At 37.3% G+C, this 20,072-nt stretch overlaps 1 protein-coding gene across 4 annotated transcripts in view; it reads right to left on the bottom strand.

Moving 5' to 3' along the window:
* The window catches only part of PIK3R1 (phosphoinositide-3-kinase regulatory subunit 1), a 56,154-nt gene that overhangs the window by 10,842 nt on the left and 25,240 nt on the right, over positions 1-20,072 (bottom strand). The window contains exons 1-6 of one of the 4 annotated variants that reach the window (XM_048930655.1): positions 18,033-18,303; positions 13,887-13,979; positions 12,673-12,747; positions 9,702-9,833; positions 8,607-8,808; positions 8,329-8,408 (exon numbers count right to left, since the gene is read on the bottom strand). In XM_048930655.1, the coding sequence (XP_048786612.1) occupies positions 8,329-8,408; positions 8,607-8,808; positions 9,702-9,833; positions 12,673-12,747; positions 13,887-13,979; positions 18,033-18,177 (727 nt within the window). In that variant the 5' untranslated portion in view covers positions 18,178-18,303. Of the gene's footprint in view, positions 1-339; positions 667-2,500; positions 2,803-8,328; positions 8,409-8,606; positions 8,809-9,701; positions 9,834-12,672; positions 12,748-13,886; positions 13,980-18,032; positions 18,304-20,072 lie in introns of those variants that run through there. The other 3 variants (XM_048930654.1, XM_048930657.1, XM_048930656.1) reach the window with 3 other exon arrangements.

Below are 20,072 nucleotides of genomic sequence, written 5' to 3'. Positions count from 1 at the left end.
ATTACAGCATCTCCTTTTAGCCACAGCGTTAAACAAATATAGCAAAAAATAATTACAAAAGAAATGAAATTCTTCACAACAGACAAAAAAATAATCAAAGCAGAAACAGGTTAATTCAGAAAAAAAATCAATTAAGTAAGCAGGCAGGTAATTCTACACGTTATGATACTAGTTACTATAAACAAGCACTGAAATACAATTCTTATTAATGAAAAAAAAGAAAAACTATTTGTAGCACTGACAATGTAAATAAATCTTACATATCCACTAAGAATTTTTCAGCATCTATCATAGAGATAAAAAAGAATTAAGTCTTCCATAATAAGACTGCAGTTTTACCTGGTGGATCCATTTCTATGTAAAACATCAAGTCTGTGCCACAGTTTATATCTGTCTTAGGATATTCTATATCCAGTTCTTCCATATTCCAAACAGTATTGTACATTTGTATGAGTTTCACTGAGTAAGCTCAGATACAAGGAAAGAGTCAGGCTCTCTTTGTAATGGTGTCTTGGAATTCATTTTAAAACCTATAAGGGGCTGCACTGTAACCTATTACATCATAATCCTCAGCCAATCATGTCAAAATAATGTCACCAGACCACTCCTGTTTCATCATTTTGTTCTACGTTAATCTTCGAACAATTTCAGTTTCAGAAGGAACCTGCATTTAGCAGAACCGCAATATAAACCTGGTATTACAAGCAAAAAGACAGAGCGGGCTCTTCTCACACACCCTTGTTTCCATTTCATTTTCCTGACTTTGCAGCATGGTACAGTCCAAGGCAGGCAGGATGACAAAAGGCTGATATGCTGCAGCACGTAGCTCTCACACACCACACGCACACAACACATGCACGCTCACACACAGCACGGCTCCCTTTATGGATAGGTAGGTCACTTCTTAGATTCATTTTCCTACTCGGACGCCTGGAGTTTATCGCTGAAAAGGCTTTGGAGGGTTTCTGTACATGTTAAGATATGGAAGGGAATAAGAGCATGACTCTGCATGCGTGTTTGTGTGTGTCAGTATCCGTTATGTGCCCATTACACACACATGTACTTAAACACGTACGTATCCACATAATGAAATATATATATATGAAATACATTTTCAAACTGTACAGATTTCTGTGTTTTAATGGGCGCACTGATCTGATGCTCCCAGAATTACTATATAAAGGGGACACACTGCAATAGATGCCTCCCCCCAGCATCACTTTATAATAAAATACAATTCCAATTGATCTGGACTAACTCATCTCGAAACCTAAACATCAAATATTGTAACCTTACATTCACCAGGCTCTCCAACACTGTGGAATAAAGTAAAAAAAAAAACTGAGTTAAGATCTTGAAAAATGATTTTGCTGAATATAGAACGCTAGTCTGTCAGGATACAGCAGGATTTAGTTCACCTTTTCACATTGTTTCTTCACTCTGTTCTCACTGAAATACCAAGTTAACAAGAGTCCTTGTCAGCATCTTCTTCCAAACTTGACTTTACAACTCCCGTGTACTCCTGGTGCTCAGAAATATTCTTTCTAACCGCCCATCATGGACTGCCACTCTGTCAGACCTCTCTGGGAAACACGCACAGAACAGGCTATTGATTCCAGAGCAGAGTGCTGTGGAAAGCAATCCAAGTGCTTCATCCTCACTATCCTCTACGGCAGCAGAAAATCAGATACCAAAAATAACCACAACAAAGGGTAACTGTAGTAACTATCTGTGCCTCATCATAAGGAATCCTGCCGCAGCTGAAACGTGCTCTATCTCACAAATACTCAGTAAAAAATTAAGACAATTTCTAGTTTTTCCAAGCATTTCACACAGATCTCCCCTCCTTCTGCTCCCCTCACCAGCTCATCGCCTTCATACAAGAATTAACACATCAGAACATGTCTGGAGTACCAACAGTTAAAAAAAAACGCATGTTGCTCTGCATTATATGTTAAGGAGCTTAAATTCATTGTGAAGCAGACTCCCCTCCCTGCTTAGGTAGACATGCTACACAGATTCCTTCCATTTTCAGAGTGAAACAGGATACTTAAACTCATCTCATGCACAAGTCCTGACACCGCGCTCCGACGTTCGCCCACCTGCTACCTAAACATTGAGTTGCCAAGGTAATTATTTAAATTAAGTTACAAAGAGATCCCGCAAAGACTACAAGGCTGCACTTAGGTCAAATGTGGGATCAGCAATGTTTTTTGTTCTGTTGAATGAAGCTTTTCAGGAGAAATTACTTCTCCCTGCATTCAGCTCTGGCTGAATTGAGTCTGCTGTGCTGCACAAGCGGTTGCTGCTCAGCCGAAGGCAGGCTCGCTCGCGGGCAGGGAAAGACAGGAGGCACACAGGCGTTTCCCCACGTAACCTACAGGTAGCTGACCTTCACTCCCATATTTTAAGACTATTAAATCCCTACTTGGTAATCAGTTACAGTAAAATAGTTCCATAAAGTGATGAAGAAAACAGAAAGAAATTCTGAATCACTTACTTTGTAAATTACGCATTGCAAATGCTTGCCCTTGTTACACAGTCTGAAAAGACGATCCAACAACCTGAAAAATTGGCTTCCTCTTATAAAAATCTTCATTAAAAAAAAAAAAGCAAAACAAAAAACTTCTTTGAGGGAACTGCTCTGAAGCAGACAATAATTCGGAAAAAGAAGACTCTGCTTTCCAACCACTGTTCCACCAAAATCTCTGCAATATGCAATGAGAAAATCCCAGCCTTCTTCTCAACTGTTTATAGCACTGTGCTCTACAGAAGGTATCCTCTTACTCTGATTCATCATTAAAAAGTGAACCTGACTTTAGTACCGTTTAAAAAAAAAAAAAAAAAAAAAAAAAAAAAAAGAAACCACCACCCTCAGTAGCTTGCATGTCTCTCAGAGATAAAGATCTCAGTTTCATGATTAACTTGGGCAGGTTCAAATATTTGCTGAGCCAGGGATTTAAGGTGGGGGAGGGGAGCCAAATTCAAAGTAAAAGTTGTCATCAGCCAACAAGTGGTCAATGCAGGGCTAACTTTCTCATTTTAGCTAAGTAAGCGAGAAGACCATTGTAAGAGGCCCTAAATAGGCTCTGCAACCTGCTGCTGAGTGCAGTACTGAAGAGACACACTAAGAACAAACTAACTGCAGGAAGTGGCTTTCTGCAGAAAAATAAAACAGAATCAAAATCTTCCTTGAAAAGAACTGCATTTCACAGGTCAGCCCTGTGCAAGCCAAATAGCCTGCTTGCAACCACAGCATCACCTCCTGCTCTGGATCACAAATACAGGTGTTGCATGAAAACCCTCAAAATGAAGCGGAGAGGCATTTTACCCAGCTCTTGTAAAGTGGAAAAAGCAGAGGAAACACCTCTCTGTATCTGTGTTTGCCAGCATGTCAGGGTTACTCACTGCATGCAGGCAGGTGGGAAAAGGGACTGCCCAGAGAGGGTCAAATCTATCCTCCTTGCCTTACTGTTTGGTGGAGATCTGTCCTCTTAATGAATGGAGCAGCAATTGAAGAGCCTGTTCTGTTTTGTGCATGACAGTTAACTTCTTTGCCAGCTATACCTTTATAAAGAAGTAAATCCAAAGTGAGAGGAGAAACAGCAGACCACCGGGTTCAATTCAGAGAAAGGAGGAAGGGGATGAGTATTTTCCTTCCACTTTTTGGAAACAATTGAGAGTTTCTGGTAGCAGGGTACTGTGAGATGTGCTTGCAGTCTTTCTGGCAGTCAAATAGCACTGAAATTGTCAACCCACAAATACTCCCCCTATCCAAATCCCTTTATGATACAAAATACTGTATCTACCAAAATTCGCTTATACTTCATTATACTGTTATCTTCAGTACAATTTTAACGTTTTACAATTCACAGATTAACTTCACCTATAAAAATCACTCAACTCTTCAAATTCTAGCCTTTGCCTACTTGAACAATTATGTTATACATATAATTTAAAGCAGTGCCATCATAAAAGGAAAGACTACTGCAAATTAAGACAGTAACCAGTATTTCTTACAGCATGGCATTGCACAGCCACAGCACAAGAATAGTGTAGCTCCTACTGGTAACTGATTTGCCTCCTATTTATTGCTAAAAATTACAAAAGAGCTTGGTAACACTTTTCGTTTTATAGGGCCAAGATACAGATGCATATTTTCAAAGAAGATAGGACAATCCAAAGTTGGTTCACTTAATTATCATTTTAAAAACCGTGGGTATAGAGGTATAGATGAAAGATAAGACTGTTCCTAAATCCAGGCTTTTTTTTTTTTATTCCTCTGCCTTGTGCAAAAATCAATGTCTAAAATCATACTGCGGAAGGAACCACACACATTTTCAAAAAAATAAATTCTTACATGCACACTCCAGCATTTTCACACAACTGAACCTTCTTTTATTCAAATTCAAATTTCAACACACTGAGCGGTGCTCAGTAGACATGCATTTTCAGAAAGCAACAGCATACTTCTTTTTGCACTCTTAAGCACAATGCTCACCTATCAATATCAATAACCAATTTGTTTCTATAAAATGATGCATAAAGCAGAAAAGCCTGACAGGTTTGCATGCACTTACGTATGAGTATAAATTAACACACATTAATCTGTAAATAATTCTTACAATGCCACATTTTTCAATTTTACCAAATACACTCAACTTGGTATTGAGAAATATAAAGTATGTCCTACTGTCAAAATCTAATGCAAGAAATCAGCAATACTAGGGCTGACGTTATCAACGCATTTTGCTCTTGGCTACATCGGTTATGAAGCCTGACTTCCATTAGCTTAGAAGGGGAGCCCTCTGCTGGGTGAGAAGCCAATGCACAGCAGCAGGTACAAAGCCCTCCCAGGGGATGTACTGCCCCTGCTCACACACCAAATCATGTGTCCGACAGCCCAGCAAAACCTGTGACATGATGGATGAGAAGTCCAGACAAGGGACAGGATTCATACATTCCTCATTGTGGCCTCAGACCCTACAGACAGAATTGAGCTGAACCTGACCAGCATAGTTCAGGGTAGCTTTGAGACAGACTTCCATAAAAAAAAAAAAAAAGGAAGAGTCTCTATAACCTCCCCTGCATTGATTACCCTCTGCTAATCTTGCTGATCTTTTGTACAGCTAAAAGCAAAGTGCCTGCACCGTGGTGATACTGCCAGGATTCTCACTGAATCCCCAGCAGTTAGATGTAAGTCATTATTTCAATTCTTAACTATGGTCTCACAAATAGTAAAACCCACTTCTCCACGCTTATTTTACAACAGTAAAAGGGGACAGGTGGACTCAAGGTGGCTGCCACGCAGCAGCTCCTTCCAGCTCCTGCCCACAATGCCACCACTGACTTTCCATGCTTCTTTCTCTCCATCTCTTCCTCCTTCCCCTTCACTTCCCTGCCTTAGGATACACCTTCATCTCACACAACCAAAGCCACTCTACACTATTCCACTTCAGAAGGACCCTGACTGCTCCATGTTCTCCCCCCAAACCTACTCCTAATCTCCCATTGCCCTTTGTCAAACAAAGGGTTGCTTGTCATGTCAGCAACACTTCTGTGTCTTCATATACTACAAACATAGGCATAAGAAGTATTCTAGGTTCACTGTTTTAACTTTGCAGAGGGCTACATGTTACTGTAACAACAACAACAAAAAAAACACAGAGTCTGCTGCAGTTACAGGGGAAAAAGAAATTCAGACCATAGGTACTGTTTGATGAATAATAATAATCCAATAATGGCCTAGCAGTAACGCCTGTTTTTGTGCTACGCTGTGCAGGCAACACTTTTGTATAGGATGTCCAATATACAGTAGCATTCCAATTAGTGTGCTTTCTAATGGGCTGAAGCTAGAACCACAACTGGTGGGTGAAGTGGTATGAAAAAGACCAACAGTTCTGTGAAGGTCTCCTCCCTACTCCAATCAGTCATCTCTAGGCCAAGATTTTCATTATCTATTCACTGCCTAAGATACAACTAGAACTTCATGTGCAATTCATTTTAGATGGAATGTTTTCATCCATGCTTTAGAATAATAGAAAGAAGAAATAAAGGAGAATGCTAACCATTCAGCCTGAGGAAAAAAAAAAAAAAAAACAATGGGCAGCACTGGCTTACTTGTAATTGCTTAATTGTCATTACACTACTTTCAACAAGTAAGATTTGTCACGCTTATGTGACAAATAAATTCTCTTTGCTAAAGATCTTCCTTTATTACAATGTCTCTAAACATTTTTATGGAAATTCAAGCCACAATTCATTGCAGTGAATTGAAGTTCACAATTTGGAAAAATGCATCTTATAGAGTTGTGTGAGAACAAAAAAACACAACACTGCAAACAATCAGGTCACCAAACAATTTTGGTGCTGAGCACAGACTTGTGTCCTAATCCTGGAGACTCATTTAGCATTCAGTAAAGATTCAACTTTCAGAACTTATTCAAATGCTTCACATGCCTAAGAGCAGAGAAGCTAACCACAGACTGCGAAGTTTGAAAATCTGTACCTCTTTTCAGCATATTAATAGATGTGCAAATATTCTACTGAAAATATTCCATTGGTCAGGATAAACTGTCACACACAAAGAGAAGGAGGTCTATTTTTGTCCTATGAGAAACCCCAGAAGGACCCTCAAAATAAACAACTGATAACAAAATATTAATTAACCCCAAAGCAATATTAAAAACAAGTTTTTGTTTTTAATGACTAATGCTTAATTATTAATATAGTGCCAAACTCTAAATCTGATGAATACAGCCATATTTCTTCAAGTGCTCTAATGTTACTCTCAGGATGACTGTTTCCTCATTAGTAGTTCTAATACTGACACCTCTCACTTTTATATGTTCCTCACATAAAGCAACTGGGGACTATATGCAACTAAGTGATCTCTGCAGTGCAACCTCAGTAACTCTCACCAACTTAAGAAACAGTACTTGACTATCTCACACATGATTGTCTCAAGCCATGTAAACCTACATATCCTAAAGTATCTGCAAACACAATTTCAAAAACTGCTATTATCAAACTCTGTCAAGCACAGAGGATTCAATAATGCATTTTCCTTCTTAATACTTTAAATGTGTGGCAAAGAAAAATGAGTTATTTGCAAATTTTTAATAAAGAAATGCAAGCAGTCATTAAAAGTTTGAACTCTCCTGGTTTTAATGAAACATTAGGAACAGAAAGGTGGAGTGGTTCTGGAAATGCCTGCTAACCTATTTTGAGGAAAAAAAAATACAAGGAACTACAAATTACCTGAAAATACATTTACACTAGCTGTTAGGAAAATGTTTCAAATTAATACAGCTGGCAAGGTTGGAAGAACCTTCCAATCAAAGCAGTAGGAACAAAAACCTTTGCTTTAGACATTTTTAAAATTAATCATTTATTGATGGAGGGGATTACAGAATGTGCGTAAGTGTAATACTAGAAATAGGGTAGGTTTCTGCTGCTCTTTTTCTGCTGATGTGCTCCAGCTCTTTGAAATTTGTAGCAGCCCTACAAATCCAATTGTCATGAAGTCTACCTTGTACTGTGAATAGAGGTGGGAGAGCTATATCATGCCTAATGTTCTATTCACCGTGACCCTATCCTTTGCTCGGATACTCTTTGTTAATAAGCTGTAAAAGGAATTACTTCAGTCTCACACATACAGTGTCCCTACCTTCATAATTTCTTTGTACACAGTATGCAATTCTGCCATGCTTCTACCAAGTATTTGATTTTAAAAGAGGAATCTCTGCTTAAATGAGAAGGATTTTTAGTTTATTGACTAAATTAGATGCTAACTCACAGCACCAAAACAATTATAAACTAATTTTCTTGAATGTGTTTTTAATATTTTCTGCAGTTTATTGATAAATGAATCTTTTAAGTCTCTGGATTAAAAAAAAAAATATGTATAACATAAACAAAAGGGAAAACCTTGACTTCTTCAGATGATCTCTGAGCTATTGCTAAGTTTTAGGACAATTAAATAAAATCTCCAGAACTTACTCCTCCCACCTCCACTGTATGATACACATTTTATTGGTTTACACATCTTAAAATTACAAAATTAATGTTCTCTCTTTAATGAAAAAGGAATGAAAATCATAAGACTGTAGAAACTATGGATATTAGGCTGATTTAATGAAAAAGATAATTCCTTATAAAAACAGATGTTACACATCACTATGAAAAATATAAACAACTCAGTTCTGCAACTACGCATTTTACACTGTTTGAAAAGAAAGAAAAGCAACAACCGTTTATTATCCTTAAGTTGAATTTTACTATTAAAAAATGACACTGTATAGCTTTTAAAATTAGAATAACTTTTACCTGGTACAGGCTGTCTCTCATTCCATTCACTTGTAATTAAAGTCTCTAGAATCTTTATGTGGTGTTCAGTATTATCAGAGCTGTAGGAGATGGATTAGACAATAAGAAACAGGAAAAATACAAACGTTTTACCCTAGTATTATTCAAAAGAATTGGAAAAAATTACCAGAATACTCTCCCCGCTGGAAGTCAGGTCACAAAATTAATTCATTACAATTACTTTTGTATACAGTTAACCCAAGTTATGGTACCGAATATAATTAAGATGTCCTACGTACCTTGCTATCTGGTATTTAAAAAGGAGAGGGCTGAAAATTTCAGCTAGAGACCGTGCATTCAAGAGATTTTTGCTGGAGGCTTGACAAAGTCTGAGGAAATGTTTGAGCAAATACTGGAGCGTAAACCAGTATTGGTGAGGTATATTTGGAGATCTAATGAGTTTCTTCAGCAACTGTGCGTATTCTTCTGAGCTCTGCACATCTACAAGTAAACAGATAAAAGGATCTTGATATCAGCATGGGAATATTCAGCAAATAAAATGTAGAAGTATCTCCCTCCTTTGGAAGCATCGATTTTGCAGAAGAATAATAAAAATTCAGTCCTTCCTTAGTGCTGTAAGATTTGTTTCTTCTTTGGAAAAGAAGTGAAATGCTTGGGGAAAAGTAAAGAACAAGTATTCAGAAGTCAAATGGAAACAGATATGCATTTTGGTAAAAACCACAATGTGTTCAGAGCGTACTGGTAGAAGTCTGTCTTGTGTTTAGCGTCACACATGATTGGGTAATTCTGAGATGCACTAGATAAGCCCCACAGGTGCTGTTCTAACTTTGAAGGTTACCAGTAACAATATCCTGTCCTGAGAAATACAACAGAATACTTCGCTGATGAGCTGAAAGCATGTACGCTGTTTGTTTGAAATCAGCACCATAGGTGGTGAATCTTACATGCATGTATTTGTCACTTCATAATCTTTAACTCCCAACATACTGCAGAACACCACGACCTCTAATACGTTTACTTTGTCAGCACTGATAAAAAGTTAAAAATTAGCTTTCTGCACACAGATAAGTCCTTGATTTTTCCCCCGTTTCTCTACAGTCCTTCTACCAACTAAAATGCAAAGAATTACATTATCCTGTATATTTTTTTTTTCTATCATGCTTACCTAAACACATAAGTAAATAATGCAGATCTAGATCTGAACTGAAACAGCTCTCATCAAAAACAGTAAAGGTGTCAATTTTTTTTTCCGAGATAACTGCCAGGTTGTGCAGCATCTTCCTTGTTCTCTGGGTTATGTACCTGATCACTAGAACTCAAAATCCTAAAAAAAATCTTTTTTTCTGACATTTGAAATAATTTGGTATTCCTACCTTGAGCAACAGAAATTACATCACTGTAAACAGTTGCTGGAATTATGGGATTTGGCAGATCTAGGAGATACCTCTTGAGAGCATCTGATAAAGTGTGTACATCAAAAGTTTCTAAATCCAATGAAGAGGCATCTGGAAGGAAAGAACAGCATAGTTCTAAGACATTAGCAATTAGAAGAAAAATGCAGACTTATGATATTACCCTCTCAAAACAAGCCAGAACTGCTAATTAATATCTGGTTTATAATTAACAACTCAAAAGAAATAATCAATCTAAAACATCAAAACACATCGTTAAGACTTGAATATATAGTGCTCAACACTGTGCCCAGGCCTTTCACATCTGATGAAACAAATAACTTCCACTGCTGTGTGGCTTTCAGTCATACACAGTGCTAGGCTGAACTCATGATAATGATTTGCTTTATGTTGGTAATGTTATGGAATATCAGAATATTTTTAACAGATCTCTGTTTTACCTACAAATATTTTGTTTAAGAAGTAAGTATTAATCAAGGCTTTACCCAAATGCAAGCTCTTTGCTGACAGCTAGTGCTATTATGACTAATTAACAACTCGGGGCTCCATGCCTGTAAATATTTATGTGAGTAAGTGGAAACAAATACACATGTGCAGAACTAGGTGCTGAGTGTTTTGTCTAGCAGTTGGGATTTATCTTGCAAAACCTGGTATCCTTCCAGTATTGTTATGACTCAAACTAAGGTCTGAGAGTACCAGTACTTCTTAGTGCTGGAGCAAGGGATATCAGCAGCAAAATTAAAAATAGGAAAACAGAAATAGTGCAAGCAAGTTTGATTTTCCTCTTAAAACATAAAAGTCTGGTGCAGTATAGTCCCAAAAGTTTACAGAAAGACACATCTGGGACAAGAATCTAGAGATACCAATGCTGAACAACTTTTTAGGCTAGTCAAGTCTCCTCTAAAACAACTCTAGAAAATACTTAGCCAGCTTGAAACAAATTGTACTGTGAGGTAGAGAACTCAGCTATATGGTGTGCCTACACATTCTGTGAAAAAAGTCAAAACAGTTTAGTGAGACACCCAGTGCTCTTTCTCCTTCCTCCTGTTTTCTCCAAAGGAAAGCCTGCAGCAGAGTTTAATCCCAAAGAATCCTTTCGAGAAAATAATGAGAAAACTTGCAGTGTGGCTATGCATTCTACAAAAGCAACTAAGCACCGAGAAACCTAACCAACTACAAATTCCTAATAGTTTTCAACAGTCCCGTTGCTCCAAGAATGTTTATTTCATAATTTAAGTCCTGATTCTCTCAGTGTTGACCCATTCCTACACATGAATGTGTGAGTAAGAGTTAACTTGAGCTACTCTGCAGCTTTTTGAGTGTAGTTATAAACAGACCTTAACTATTCTGTCTACTGAGCTGGCCAGCTGCAAGACAGCTTTGATTTTGGAGCTAAATAACACTGTGTTGAAACTAACGGGCAGTTATCCAAATTAAAATGCAGAGTACTTTAGCCATAAGCAGAACAGCACATTAATGCTCTTCACAGCTTGGTGAATAAAGCTGACTTGCACATTGTTAAATCAAGACAGTAGGCAGCAAAGATCCAATCTCTCTGTATCCATGCATCTGGACACCCACCACACTGGACCTGTCCTGGAAGACCCTAGTAATATCTTAAAGAGAACAGCGTAAGAAACTCCGTTACTACGTTACTAACAAGTAAAGTCCCGATTTCCTTTCCTCAAACCTAATTACATTTTAAATAAGAATAAATGTAAACCACAAGTTCTTGATCTTAGGAGATAAACAAATCTTTCATAAAAGTATACACCAGTTTAAAGACCTAACATGGGATTTCAATAAATTAAGATCTGCACTCATATTATGCTGTAAAAATGCGGATTTATGCGGACTGAAATATAATTACGATGCTAAAAATAAGGCTTAGGCTGTTAGTACCACATGTGTATATTCTCTCTCTGCTTTCATGCATGTACCTCTTCTCTCCCACCAGATTCAACAAAGGAGAAGATGCTCTTTTGATTTGAAAGAACAGTCAACTCAAAACATCATTTTTTTGTTTATTTTGCTAATACTTGAAATTACTAAAAATGAAGAGAGAAGTATGAGTTGCTTAATTAGTTCATTTGGCACCATGGCATGTAACCAGTTTCATTTTCTACCTCTTGTATTTTTGTGCCTCTTCATGCAAAAAGCAAGCTCACACTGCACACCAGGTTGCAAAAGCATAGTGAAGCACTGCTGCTACAATACTTCCTCATCTCTCATAGTGCAGTTAAGTGTTGCCACACCTATAAATTCTGGCATAAGGTATAAAAACCATAATACCAAAAGAGAAGGAAGCACATGTCAGAGAAGTTGAATGTGTATGTGGCATTAGCAGTGTAACTGCATCTTCAATGCCCAAAGCCTGAGAACCCAAACTTTTGCAGCAACACTGGCTCAAATCATTTGCTTTCCCTTCCATCATCATCTCCATACCAGACAGGGAATGTTCAGCTATTGCTTCTCCTGCCACAAATGTACGTACAGAACTGTACGTAAACAACTGGCCTTTTGTTTACAAAATATTAACCAGTAGTGCAGTGCTACAGGAATGATGCATCCTTCCCTTGCTTCAAAAAGAAGAAAACCAAACACAAAACCTCCCTTTTCTTTTTATTTTTTTCCCCCATGCAGCTGAACTTTTAGCCCTTGAACAAGCAGGTGGCCAACAAATGACTAAAATATTATTTATGGAAGAGGAACTGGTGCAGTGAATAAAAAGATAACCTGCAAGAGTAAAACAAAAACAAAACCCCAACTTTTCCATATTAAGCGTAAACTTTACAAATCTTTCTTATTTATATTTGACTTATTATATTATTCAGAATCAAGTTATACGTAAGCTGAGCAGGGGAGCAAAGAAAACAGGATCAGTGTGACCCTAAAATCCACCTAGTTCTTCAGGGAAGAGAGCTGTACTTACCACATTCAAGAATTTGTCTTAATTCTGCTGAGCTGCTTGAGCTTTGTGTCACATATAAAGTTGAGCACTCCAGACCTTCAAAACAAAATTGATGGGATGTATTAATATTCCAGTGACTGCTGCCGTGTAACAACGTACTTTTGTATTCTTCAAATAAGCATATATAGAATAAATTAGCAACATTCTACCATCACTATCCTCCTACAAAATACAATTGATTTTTAAGGCTGTAATATACTTCTTTGTACACACAAACTAAGTTCTGCAAATAGAACTAGCCATAGAAGATCCGAGATCCCAGCAGACTCCCTCACTCAGTGCAGCGCTCCGTGAGATGAACACAGAAGCTCAGGATTTGGCAACAGACAAAGCAAAGAGAACAACCCGCAGGAGCAACGCTGGAGACACATCTTCCTTTACCTGGCCTATTTAATAAGTAAGAAGCCTGAGGTATACTACCTCAGGAATGGGAAAGGACAGAAATTCTGACACACCTTAACTAGTGTTAAGCCTAAATAGACTTAACTGAGACTTCTAAGTCACAAGCAAGCTCACCCCTGGTACTCTACACAGGTAACAGAGACATACAGTCTCTTCTAAGGAACAGGCAAGTCTTGGGTTACCACTGACAATCTGTAGAGCCCAAAACCTCAGTGTGTAAACAGGGTGTGTCACATCACTACCACAAGAGAGGACATATCCATCATGTAGTACGCCTCAGAATGCACTTGACTAAAGAATATAAAGAAGTTGGAGAGCAAAAAAACCATAAAAAATATCACTGACTGTCTCAGAACACAGCAGTAATAAACATCTGCCTCCTGAAGTATAAAAACAGTTCTAACCTTTTCATATTCAGTTGTGTTGTTTGGTTTTTTTTTTTCTGATTTGGAGAAAAAAATTACTTATTTGGCCCTGCATCCAATGAAATGTCGTGATGCTTCTTCCACAATCAGGACTTAGGACTTCAGAGGGTTAGGAAAAAAAAAAAAAAAAAAGATAAATCTAATCCCTTCTTCTTCTATCTTTGCTCAGGTCTGAATAGCCTCTCAGCAGAAACCAACGCAACAAACCTTAAATGAGACTACTTTCATCTGAGTTGGATAATGTGATGCCTTAGCAGCTCTAGGACAGGGAGATGTCAATTCTGGATTTAATTCTGCAGCCTTGGCTCACACAAGAAATAAAAAGTGATGGATAACTCCTCAGCCTACCTTTCTTTTCAATTGTCTCTATTATCTTGATGAGGATTGGTGGAGCAACATCAGGAGGTGAAAACTGCTCCGTAAGATCCGGAAGTGAAAAAGCTGTAAAAGAAAAATAAAAATAAGCTAAGCTACACTTGAATTCAACCATCAGTTATGAAAATCATGACATAAAATGAAACCAGTTCATTTTTAAGTAGTAAACAGTTCATCTTATCAGCTGTAAAAGGCTGTGCAAACATCTCACTTGTCAGGCTTAAGTAAAAATGCTCCAAAACTTATCAGAAAGCTGTAAAAAATTTTGAGGATTGTATTTTTTGAGCATTTTCTTTCAGAAAATTTCATCAATCCTAAAATCACCTTTCATTTAACACAGGAAGGAAAAATACAGTAAAAGTCTGACACCTATGGGAGGACAGAAACACAATGCAAGAAAGGAAAGAAAAAAAATATTCCTAAAATATTTACATCCAGTGTATACCAGGTGAGGGAGAAACACATCACCATATGGGAGCTGAGGATCCACTAGGTAAAAAAGGTGGGAACAGCAGTAGAAACAGGCTCATATTCACAAAAAACGCTCAATTATATAGATACAGAGATGCACAGACATTCTTCAAGCCTAGCAGTGTCAGCAGTGTAGGTATTTTTGAAGCAATGATTTTCTTTTCTACAATTATTGGTTAAGGATGAATGGTGAGCTAATCAGGAAGGAACACTTTGCAGATCCGAATAACCCTGCATAACATCTCCATACAGACTTCATGCAGTGGTTTCTTTGCTGAGAGAACATACTATATAAACGAATGTTCTAACACTGTAGTGTGAGAGATGATCAATCTCTCAATGCACTGTTTTTGCCAAAAGAATAATTTAAAAAGTTTTAAAGAAATCTTTTTGAATTCCTAGAACACAAGAACGTTTATATAAAGTTATTATTAAACAGCTGCCAGAAACATCCGGCATACTTTGATGGCTTTTGGCTGATAAACAGAGCTTAACCATTGAGGTAAAATTTGTCAGTTGCCTAAACAGTGCTGATCTCTGCTCAATTAAATTCATCAGAACAAATGGTGCACTTCTGAAATGTATACATGCACATATCCATTTGTGTGTGTGCACATGATTCAATAGAACTATTATGATAACTAAGTAGAAGGGAAAAAAGAAATGACAGCAAAATATAAATATTGTTTTAAGTTAATATCTTTCAAATATGCAAAAATTAAACTAACAGAACTGAAATAGCAGACAATTTTTTCACTGAGTAAGTACATATCTTTCTAAAAATGTGAACAAATTGCAAGTGAAAAAGACAGAAATTACTGAAGAACTTTGGAAGTGAAGAGAACTAAAGAGAAGAACGAAAGATAATGAATTATTTACAGATTTATAGTAGAAGGTGGCCCTTACAACATACAGCAGAATGCCTGAATAACAATCATGAATTACTTTCCAGTCCATTCATAACTGAGAAGGACACAAGAAAACATCTGTTAATCATAAATTTTTAACTTAGAAGGCCCAGAAAATGAGAATTCAAGAGACTCAAAAGGGTTGCCTAGGGAGATCCCTGGCCTGCTGATGTTACTTTTCAATCACTCATGGAAAATGAGCAGACCCTAAGGATCAAAGGAGTTCTTCTGCTCTGCTTGTAGCCTGAAAAGACGAGCAAAACGACTGATGACTACACGCTAGTTACATTAACAATCTTAAGGAAAAGTTGATGTTGGATTCCTATGATGAAACGATAAAAGGCAGCAGTGTAGCTAAGGATTGTCTGCATACCTTGTAGAGAATAGGTTCTGTTAAAAACCACACTACTTCCTTCTTTATGATGATATAGTTATTTTAAACATGCAAATGAGTTGACATAAACTCTCGAGCTCCATCAGATAGCTGAGTTAGTATAACTTCACAATTAAAACCTACACAAAAATAAAGGACATGTTAGTGTAGCTGATCAAGAAGTAGCTGACCATTAGACCTCCAAATGCAATAATTAATATAGAACAAGCTACTAAGGGAAGGAGATGATGTATACATCTCTTCACATCTTCAAACCACTTTCAGGTGCCTTCCTTTAGCTTAGCATCTTATCTTCTTCATCAAACACAAGCTGGTCTCAAATGCAAGACTATGCAGTCCAAGCAGCATCTCCTTAGGCATACTGTAATACTGAAAGATCATTTGATCAGATCACAGAATTCTTCTCAACCCCAAACTATGAATCTATCTTATGGTAAGGGCAAATCTACTGAAATAATACTGAAAGATCAGATCAGAATCATATCAAAGGGTATTCTAAGAAAATATTTGAAGTATGACACGTATTAATACACTGCAGAATGCTAAGGGCATAAAATACATCCCTACATGGCAGCAAAGCAAGAATAGGATTTAAGAACAGTTTACATACTTTTACTTAACTTTCTGCTCCCCTAGGTAGCCAGCTACAGTAAGTACTCTACTTCTTAAGTAACTGCAAAGAAATTGCATCATCTCTGAACAAAAATGCACATCTCATAATTCCAGCTAGAGGCAGTGTTTCAAGCTAAATTGAAACTGCAAAAAGAAATGAGAGAAAAATAAGGAGAAAGAGCCACTTGCACTGAGTGGAAGTCAGTCTGACAGACACTTGAAACCTTTCAGTGACAGCATAGCAGCTCAAGGACGGTCTGTCCTGCATATTCAGCTGCTGCCTTTCCTTTCAGGCAGCAGAGAGAACTATGCTTTCTCACATGCAGCAAAACATGCCTTGAAAAGATGGCAAGGGATACTCTGCAAGTAGCTATAAGCAAGATGTATTTAGAAAGATAATTCGATTTGCCATTGATTTAAGGTGTTGTTTTTTAACATGAGGTGTGGGCTATGCCTGATAAATGAAGTTTAATCACTGAAGTAAACCAAAAGGAGAATCTAATCCCAGGTGAAGACTTCATGGGAGGAAGTCACTGCAGAGTGAAGAAAGACGCCACACAATACTGCACATCTGTCTCCACAGGATATAAAGAATGGTGCGAATACATTGTAGAGTGCCTCTCTTCTCATCTATATCATCTGCTACTGAATCCCTCTATTGCACAGTATTCTTAAATAATATTCTTAGATGACAATGGAAAGCTTCCGGAAACATTTACCTTCATATTTAAGTAAAATCTACTCTTTGTGTACAATGACATGAATATTGAGCAAACACATTGGTTAAAATTAAGAATTTCCTACTGCCACCCTAAAATGCACATCTATCAAAATATTGAAGTAGCACTAAAATTTTAAAATAGAAATCAAGATTTCTGATTTCTTCTTTCCTATACCCCATTCAATTTCTCCAAAACTGGAAATTTTTATCAATCAGGGATGTTGCTGCAATTTTAGACATCAAGAGAGCCTTTAAAATAAAGAGAATCTATTCCATAAATAAATGAAATATAAAATATTTACATATTTCACTAAAAATCCAGGATATTCACCTCCCCATAATACTAAGCTGATGAGTAAAAGCTCAGTAGCAAAAAGGACACAAACACATACACACAAACCAACCTCAATCTAGGCAGCTTCGGCATGGTAATGTCAGAACAATGCATCTAAAGATACAGTTACAATGCTCAACAGCAATGAATAAACTTTCACTTTGTAAGCATGTAGGCAATTAATGAATGAACACTACCTAATCTACCTACTCTAGGATTTCCCACTCATTACTGTCATTGCCCCTATAACTAAGTTACTGCATCACACTGACTTGTACTTTAAACTCTACAACTTATGCAGAAAATTGAAAATGATGTTCAAGTTGGAAGATCTCACAAAACACACATCTGACAAGAAAAAAAAAAAAAAAAAAGACCTAGAATTTGTAAAATTGAAGCCAATTTACAACGTCTACATAAAATACAGTCAAATTTGGGAAATGTCCTCCATTTTCGAAATGTCAACAGGAAATAGCAGAGATTAAAGTAAAGAAAACTATACTTGTTTTGTAAAAACCATTTGAATCTTATAGTCAGAATACAAGATACTCTTCAAGTAGACTAGATGAAGAAAATACAGCATATTCAAAGGTTTACAGCTGGAAAAGAAATTTTTCACATAAGTCACTTCTAGTATAAGGCAAGGAAATAAATCCAACATGCAACCTGCATTCAGTACCTGATTTCAAAAGTATCTTCTGTTTTGATGCATGCTGTAGCACAGCGCAGAGGCTTGGAGAACCAAATCCACTCTTAAGAATCTGAGCAACTTTGTAGATCCCTTTACTACAATCCAGTATCAGTTTTTCACTTAAAGCAATCATTATTTTTTTTTCTCCTCAAATCCTGTAATCAACTACTTTTTTTTTTTCTTCAAAACACGAAGGTTCTGAAAAGCTGTCATACACTTTTCATGTCTTCCTTCTAGTCACAAGCCCAGTAGTATGTCTCCAGATAGTAAGGAAGCTTCTGATGACACATGATAAAAGCTGGATTTTCCACTTGCTCTATTTTTACCTTGCCATAGTGAGAACCAATGAGAGGAACCACAAGCCAGGATTCTCTCCAATCTGTGAACTCTACCCTCTCCCTGATACAGACAGGCTTGAACAGCATTAAGGCTATCGCAATGTGTGGGAGATGGGAACATACCTAATGTTCAAGGGTTGCCAACACAGCTACAAAGTGCAAGATGAAACCAGCCCACAGCTGCACCTTTTGGAAGGGTTCTCAGTAAAAAGAGATATTTTAACATTAGTACCTGGCAATGGCAAGTGGAAATTTAAAGCTGGAATTTGGCTTCAGAAGTTTCTGAGCCAAATCCTTCATTACTGCTGAAAGAAAAATGAAAATGAATACATTTAAAAAATATACATGGCTTAAACTACAACAGTACAAACACCATAGAAATGATAGCTTAAAATGTAACTATATAATACCATGAAAAAGAGCTGGAGTTCAATTTCTGGATATTTTACAGGAACTATATACTAACACATTTGAACTTAGTGCTGACTCAATTACTCCATGTGTGTTATTTTTCAAGAGATGACATTTAAAGCTGTTTGTACACATTGCTTTTGATGGCAACACAGCTGTACATAAAAGTCTAACATTTCCAAGCACAGGTCTTCAGATAATCATAACCAGCTTATACGTGTGCAACTGTTTCCACTAACAAACTAAAGTATACATTCATAAGATTTTCACTTATCCATGTTTGCAAATCACAGATTCGTCCAAACATGAATGTTGTGACCAGCACTGAAATGAACTGAAATAAAAAGAACTGCATAATTAGCATAGAATAAGAGATGCAGAAATAATGGCCATCATGAAGCAAGTGGTGACCACGTCCTTCAGTGAGATCAATTAGCAAACAAGGAAAAAATGGCTTATCAAAAACATGAAATCCCTTTTCTCGCAGCACTGTCTATGGCATAACATACAGCAAGATGAGGACAGTCAGTACCCATACTCACTACTGAAAGCTTTGGAGTAGGTACGAGCTTACTTTCTTCACTGAATAGCTGTTATTCTGGGAAACAACCATGAAGATCCTGTAATTCTGGGAAGCACCAGGAGGTGCCTCTGAAAGGCTGATGGGGAAGCTCGATGCTCCACACAGATGTCCAACACAGGGCCACAGTGTACTCTACCCCTTCCTCAGCACCTGCCTTCAACAGCACAGGAAGTACAGACATTGCTTCCCGTGGGAAGATTCCAGAAGGGAATGAAATGAAACTCAGGGATACAGAACACCTAATGATTAGCACAGGGGCATTTCACAGTCCTCTGTATGTTTGGTTATAGTCTTAGGAAACAGCCACCTCTGCAGAAATTTTTGGTAGAACATGTATGAGAAAAAAAAAAATTACTAATCTAGATGCTACAGAGAAAGTTTTCATATGAATCTGAGCTTTGGGTTCAACCAAGACAGGAAAAGACAAGTCTGGCATTACAAATTACAAATACCACAGAGAAATTCACTCTGAGATTTGATGACTAATCTGGATTTGGTACTGTCTATCTGCCACTAGCAAAAAGTTCTTTGGTGAAGAAAGATGAACAAAAGTGAGAGTGAAGACCAGGAATTTTATGTCACCGTGTGTCACAGATAAATCAAGCACTCTAATAGTCAGTAAATTCAGCTGCAACTGTTGGAAGAGGAGAAGACCTCTCTTCATGCTCCATGTGAACTGGGATAATTCAAGTTTGA

This window comes from Lagopus muta, chromosome Z (assembly GCF_023343835.1).
Source record: "Lagopus muta isolate bLagMut1 chromosome Z, bLagMut1 primary, whole genome shotgun sequence".
In the NCBI taxonomy this organism is placed as follows: Eukaryota; Metazoa; Chordata; class Aves; order Galliformes; family Phasianidae; genus Lagopus; species Lagopus muta.
This window is presented reverse-complemented; position numbering and strand designations above follow the sequence as displayed.